The sequence below is a fragment of the Mytilus edulis genome, chromosome 1, assembly GCF_963676685.1.
Source record: "Mytilus edulis chromosome 1, xbMytEdul2.2, whole genome shotgun sequence".
In the NCBI taxonomy this organism is placed as follows: domain Eukaryota; kingdom Metazoa; phylum Mollusca; class Bivalvia; order Mytilida; family Mytilidae; genus Mytilus; species Mytilus edulis.
In genome coordinates this window covers 49,374,449-49,381,724 of record NC_092344.1, presented here as the reverse complement: position 1 = coordinate 49,381,724, position 7,276 = coordinate 49,374,449, and the positions used below count along the sequence as shown (strand labels likewise).

The following is a 7,276-nucleotide window of genomic DNA, read 5'->3' as shown; positions in this document are numbered from 1 at the left end:
TTTGTAAAATACAATTATTAAAATGATAAAATATGTCATTTTCTTTATTTCAATGAAAATTCCTACACATGAATTACCTTATTCACTTAAAGATCAGGATCGATTGTTTTCTGGTATTTTAAAATCCAAGATGGAGGAAGACAACTTTTCTTCCATAAATGATATTTTGAGAAAAATATAGTGTTAACGTTTTATCATAAACTCATTGTATAATAATAAATACACTAAAGTAATCGACTACCCTTAAATGCTACAGAGCTCAGCGTAGTGATTATAATACATTGATATGGTAAAAAACTAATAATAACATTAACGGTGCCGATTTTTCTGCACCAGATGCGCATTTCGACAAATGATAAAATTGAGAATGGAAATGGGGAATGTGTCAAAGAGACAACAACCCGACCAAATAAAAAACAGCAGAGGGTCACCAACAGGTCTTCAATGTAGCGAGAAATTCCCGCACCTGGAGGCGTCCTTCAGCTGGCCCCTAAACAAATATATACTAGTCCAGTGATAATGAACGCCATACTAATTTCCAAATTGTACACAAGAAACTAAAATTAAAATAATACAAGACTAACAAAGGCCAGAGGCTCCTGACTTGGGACAGGCGCAAAAATGCGGCGGGGTTAAACATGTTTGTGAGATCTCAACCCTCCCCCTATACCTCTAACCAATGTAGAAAAGTAAATGCATAACAATACGCACATTGAAATTCAGTTCAAGAGAAGTCCGAGTCTGATGTCAGAAGATGTAACCAAAGAAAATAAACAAAATGACAATAATACATAAATAACAACAGACTACTAGCAGTTAACTGACATGCCAGCTCCAGACTTCAATTAAACTGACTGAAAGATTATGATTTCATCATATGAACATCAGGCACAATCCTTCCCGTTAGGGGTTTAGTATCATACCATCATAACATATATGAGAAGAACATAACCCGTGTCATGCCAACAACTGTTTTTAGAATAAATTTGTGTAGTTCCGATGCAAAGACCTTATCAGTGACTCAATATTAACGCCAAAATATGCAATCTTTAATGACTTGACAACAGTATCGTAATTATATCCCTTCTTAATAAGTCTATTCAAAGGTTTTGTAAGTTTCTGAGGTGAATACTGACACCTTTGTGCTTTATAAAGAATATTTTCATAAAAAATTGGATGTGAAATACCTGAACGTATTAGAAGTCTGCATGTTGAGCTATATTTACGAATGATGTCTTTATACCGATGATAAAATTTAGTAAATGTTTTGACTAGTTTGTGATATCGAAAACCCTGGTGTAATAATTTTTCAGTAATACATAAATTTCTCTCGTTAAAAGTCTCTTCAGTGATGCTCGTGGCCAAAATATGTAAAATCCAAAGCTTATATAAAAGATGTAGAGCTATAATCCAAAAGTTCCAAAAAAGTATAGCCAAATCCGTGAAAGGAATTAGAGCTTTGCATGAGGGAGATACATTCCTTAATTTATAATATTTTTTAACATTTTGTAACAGTAAATTTAATAACACAAAAAATCCGTACTTTCATGCCAGTGCCGGAGTACTAGCTACTGGGCTGGTGATACCCTCAGGGACTAACAGTCCACCAGCAGAGGCATCGACCCAGTGGTAGTAATAACATTAACGGTACCAATTTTTCTGCACCAGATGCGCATTTCGACAAATAATGTCTCTTCAGTGATGCTCGTGGCAAAAATATGTAAAATCCAAAGCTTATATAAAAGATGTAGACCTATAATCCAAAAGTTCCAAAAAAGTATAGCCAAATCCGTGAAAGAAATTAGAGCTTTGCATGAGGAAAATACATTCCTTAATTTATAATATTTTTTAACATTTTGTACCAGTAAATTTTATATCACAAAAAATCCGTATTTTCATGCCAGTACCGGAGTACTGGCTACTGGGCTGGTGGTACCCTCGGGGACTAACAGTCCACCAGCAGAGGCATCGACCCAGTGGTAGTAATAACAATAACGGTACCAATTTTTCTGCACCAGATGCGCATTTCGACAAATAATGTCTTTTCAGTGATGCTCGTGGCCAAAATGTGTAAAATCCAAGGCTTATATAAAAGATGTAGAGCTATAATCCAAAAGTTCCAAAAAAGTATAGCCAAATCCGTGAAAGGAATTAGAGCTTTGCATGAGGGAAATACATTTCTTAATTTATAATATTTTGTAACATTTTGTAACAGTAAATTTAATATCACAAAAATCCGTATTTTCATGCCAGTACCGGAGTACTGGCTACTGGGCTGGTGATACCCTCGGGGACTAACAGTCCACCAGCAGAGGCATCGACCCAGTGGTAGTAATAACAATAACGGTACCAATTTTTCTGCACCAGATGCGCATTTCGACAAATAATGTCTCTTCAGTGATGCTCGTGGCCAAAATGTGCAAAATCCTAGGCTTATATAAAAGATGTAGAGCTATAATCCAAAAGTTCCAAAAAAGTATAGCCAAATCCGTGAAAGGAATTAGAGCTTTGCATGAGGGAAATTCATTTCTTAATTTATAATATTTTTTAACATTTTGTAACAGTAAATTTAATATCACAAAAAATCCGTATTTTCATGCCAGTACTGGAGTACTGGCTACTGGGCTGGTGATACCCTCGGGGACTAACAGTCCACCAGCAGAGGCATCGACCCAGTGGTAGTAATAACAATAACGATACCAATTTTTCTGCACCAGATGCGCATTTCGACAAATAATGTCTCTTCAGTGATGCTCGTGGCCAAAATATGTAAAATCGAAAGCTTATATTTAATATGTAGAGCTATAATCCAAAAGTTCCAAAAAAGTATAGCCAAATCCGTGAAAGGAATTAGAGCTTTGCATGAGGGAAATACATTTCTTAATTTATAATATTTTTTAACATTTTGTAACAGTAAATTTAATATCACAAAAAATCCGTATTTTCATGCCAGTACCGGAGTACTGGCTACTGGGCTGGTGATACCCTCGGGGACTAACAGTCCACCAGCAGAGGCATCGACCCAGTGGTAGTAATAACATTAACGGTACCAATTTTTCTGCACCAGATAATAAGTGGTTTTTTAAAAGAAATTGCCTCAATCTGAATAACGAATAAATATATATTTTGTTTAATTTTAGCAATGTCCTTATTAAACATGGTATTGAGGCGACGACAGTGAAGTGGTGCTCATATTGCCTCTGAATAAAATTGTGATCTTGTTCAGTGAAATAGACGTCACACTTAACTCCAAATGTAAACTTTGCATTTATTCCATGTACAAAATATAGTAGCCGTTTTGCTGATACTATTTTCGGTATGTAATTTATCGAGCTAGCCAAATCACCGGGTTTCTAGTAACATGCGAAACTTTACAAGTGTCACATGTGGAGCAAGATCTGCTTACCTTTCCGGAGCACCTGAGATTACCCATCTGATGGTAACGCTCGTGCTGCACAGTCTTTGGTTTTCTATTGTGTTTGTCTGTTTGTCCTTTTTGTATTTTATAAATGTCTTTTTCAGATTAATTTCGATTTTTAGTTTCAATGTTCATTTAGTATTTTTTGTCTCACTTTTAACAACGTTTTATAGTGTTCGTTTATTTATCTTTTTAAGACATGTACCTTCACTGTTTAGTCAATTGTCGTTTATATCTTTTTGGCTCGGCACACTGTGATATTGTGCTATAGTAATCTTTTTAATCTTTCAATTTTTGCCTTTAAGTATATTCTATATGCAATTCCATTTTTGTTTATTGAGATATTGAGCTATTTGTTTCTTTTTCTAATAATAAAGGTTATCTTTATGTCTGTTTGTTTTGTTCACACAATATTGTCAATATAACGTAATTTTGTGCGACTGCCAAACATGTCAGAGTTCTAGCTATCTATAACAACTCAAGTCCAATCTATTATTCAATGACAGCTGTTTTCTTTCGTTTGAATTGTTTGAGCTGTTGATTTTGATGTTTTGATAAGAGACTTTTCGTTTTTAATTTCTTTAGAGTTAAGATTTGTTTTTGTATTTCATTTTTACTCTCATTCCAAGAAATACCTTTTAAGCAATAGCAGTGATATTTTATTACAGAAATATGATTAATAATAACTCTGTTAATTGAAATATATTGCAATTTGTTCTTTGCTATATATTCTGGTGCACATGCGAAATTCTTTTTCAGTCATAATGATTAGAATTATAGAAGGCTTTACTGATGTGTCTTATATTTCTGTTAGAAGCTTTCTGAGTTTGTTGCCGATTTTGTTGTTGAACATGCGTGAGAGGCAGCTGTGAATCAAAGACAAAAAATTAAAATAAACTCTGTTATAATAAATACTTTATTTGTGTATCAAAACAAAATTATAAAATATCACAATACATGGATAACTATCATTTAAATATTGCACAATATATTATGTCATCTGTTGTCTTATCTTATGCGTAGGTCTTGACACGAACACATACAGAACATCCATCTCGTGTGACACATTCCTCGTTGAAGTTGCAGCCTCGTGAAATGCATGTATTTTGACAGCCTTTATGTAAAATTGAACCAACTTGCGAGATACGTCCAAGAAGACTACCTGACCGAATAGAATCACCTACTGGCGAGATATGTCTAACAAGACTACCTGATCGAATAGAATCACCTACTGATGAAATACGTCCAAGAAGACTATCTGACCGAATAGAATCACCTACTGGCGAGATATGTCTAACAAGACTACCTGATCGAATAGAATCACCTACTGACGAGGTATGTCTAACAAGACTATCTGACCGAATAGAATCTACTAAGGCATCATTGAATCTACTGTCTAAGGAACCACTACGAATGATTTGGCCTCCTGATAATAAATCCCCACTACGCTGACAAAGACTTCTGCAACCTAGCCCACCTCGGTCCATACATCTCTGAACGCATCCAGCTGTAATAATGTCTGATCCGACAACTGCATTTGATAAGATTACTCTTCCAGGTCTGCACATACGATCACATCCTTCGGTTTGGCATTTGTATCCATCTAGACATTCTGAATGACTAGAGCATTCAATTTCACAAGCTTTCCCGCCTTTGGGTGAATATACTGTAATAATAAATATTAATTAGAAATGTTGAAATATGAATTTTCATTCGAAAAGAAAGGTACCAGGCTTTTAATTTGATAAGACAGACGCGCATTTTGTCTACATAAATCTAAACAGTGATGTAGAACAGATTATAGTATTATTCGGTTTCAATATTTGTTTTACAACCAAAGTGTTTTTTAAAGAATGTATTACTTATATAAATATTACATATAGTATAAGTACTTTCACGGTTTATCGTTAGAAGTGAGTATTTTTTGTATTTTCTTAACAATGACCAAACATTAGGTGTTTTTGTTTTTACTCTATGTTCTATTAACTATATTTCCAAGTTAAAAACCGCTGTTCTAATTTACTTACACTAATTGTAAACATGTTTGTGCTTTAAATACAATATATAAGGTATTCTCATGTTATGTATTCGTCATTTTCGCTTTGTCTGCTACAATTTTTATTCTTAAATGATTTCAAAATGTGTCGAAACGATGTATCAGTTTTTGTATGTTAATTCTAACATTCATGTATTTAATAAACTTCTTTAAAGAATTTTTTGATTGTTTCATTTTCAAATATTTGGGTTGTAATGTTTTAATAATGTTTGCTCATGACTTATTCCTTTGTATAAATCTTCATTTGAATAATATCAAGATCCAAGTAAATATCCAACTCAAAAACCGCTGTTCTAATTTACTAACACCAATCGTAAAACATGTTTGCGTTTTAAATATAATATGATAGGTATTCTTATGTTATGTATCCGTCATTTTTGATTTTCCTTTTACAATTTTTTTCCTTAAATGATTTCAAATTTCCTTGTTTTCTGCGATTGTTTCCTTATGAGGAATGGTAAACGTATAAGCCAAGTGTTGAAACGATGTATCATTGTTTGTATGTTAATTTTAACATTCATGTATTTTAATCATTTTTTAAAGAATCTTTGGATAGTTTGTTTACAAAAATTTGGTCTGTAAAGTTTTAAAAATGATTGCTCATGACTTATTCCTTTGTATAAATCCTGATTTGAATAATAATAAAAATATATAACGTCATAAAATACATACCAGCAAAAGCACATGCTATAAAGCCAAAGAAAATGATAACAGCTTTCCCTTCCATTATACCTAGAATGAATATTAAAACAAATGCAACTAAAATTGATTGGTTTGAAAATGTCACTAAAAAATAAAAAATGTATTCTTTCAATATATCTGATGCCTTAAACGAGTACTGCAAAACTTATCTGCAGGATTCACCATGGAAAATGTATTATTGCCATACATTATAGTATTAAGAAAAAAGACATTTATCTGTTAATCCTCGAATTGTTTTTAACTGATTAGGACTATTCTTATATCTTTTGAATCCGTGATTTTAGATGATTTGACGTTGCTAGAAATATTTCATGCTCAAATCATAATCATCATCATTATTCATATATCTTATACTGCGAATCTATTGTTTTAACAAGATAGAGTTGTTGTTCTTTAAATTAAACATTAATTGCATACATTAAAATATAATCTATTATATTTTGAAAAATAAATTCATTATAGACAAATAACTTACCTTGAATATATGCGTATCGTTATTTAACGGTGTACAGAAATGTTTTGATAAGTTTTAAATTTATTTCTGTCTTATATACACTCCATATGAGGAAATAAACTGTAATAGAGGAAATGAATGGTTCAGTGCAGGTGTGACGTAAGTTTCGCAATACTTGTAAATATGTTCATTAATCAAGTTCTAAATGTCATACTTACATTGAATTTATCTGTTAAAACCTTTAACCACAGTCTCCCGTATGGCCTAACCACAACCAAAAAATATTCTAAGTTATATTGGTTTGGTCAGAAAATGTTGTTGAAATTTAAAAAAAAATATGCTTGAATGCGGTTTGTTTATTTTTTCTGCATATTGTTTTGTTTAAATATTCATTTAAGAGACGTGTTTTAAATTGAAAAAAACTATATTGCAATGGTTATGATGTTAAACCATAGCGAATATGTCAGGATGTTTGTCATGGAAAAACATGCATTTAAATATTATGGTCTTTAAAGGGGCACTAGCCGTCAAATTCATGGTCACAAATTTGACACAAATTCTCATATTTGATTTATAACAATGTAAAATATTTATCCAAACTATCAAAAGTCTAAAATAAACAGTTTACAGAGCATGGGGTAGATAA

The 7,276-nt window shown here is 32.4% G+C and overlaps 1 protein-coding gene across 1 annotated transcript; it reads right to left on the bottom strand.

The window, feature by feature from the left end:
• Positions 1-4,316: 4,316 nt before the first annotated feature.
• On the bottom strand, positions 4,317-6,777 carry LOC139484409 (uncharacterized). The gene is made up of 3 exons (XM_071268145.1): positions 6,652-6,777; positions 6,147-6,206; positions 4,317-5,084 (listed from the first exon to the last, which is right to left on the bottom strand). Exons 2-3 carry the CDS (start codon positions 6,199-6,201, stop codon positions 4,432-4,434), a joined length of 708 nt encoding a protein of 235 aa, XP_071124246.1. The 5' UTR covers positions 6,202-6,206; positions 6,652-6,777; the 3' UTR covers positions 4,317-4,431.
• Between the last annotated feature and the right edge of the window lie 499 nt (positions 6,778-7,276).

What these genes read in the sequence shown, in the direction of transcription:
- LOC139484409 (XM_071268145.1), bottom strand. Translation starts at nt 6,201, where the DNA reads ATGGAAGGGAAAGCTGTTATCATTTTCTTTGGCTTTATAGCATGTGCT. An exon ending in TATAGCATGTGCTTTTGCTG is followed by an intron (nt 5,085 to 6,146) that starts GTATGTATTTTA and finishes TTATTATTACAG; the next exon opens with TATATTCACCCAAAGGCGGG.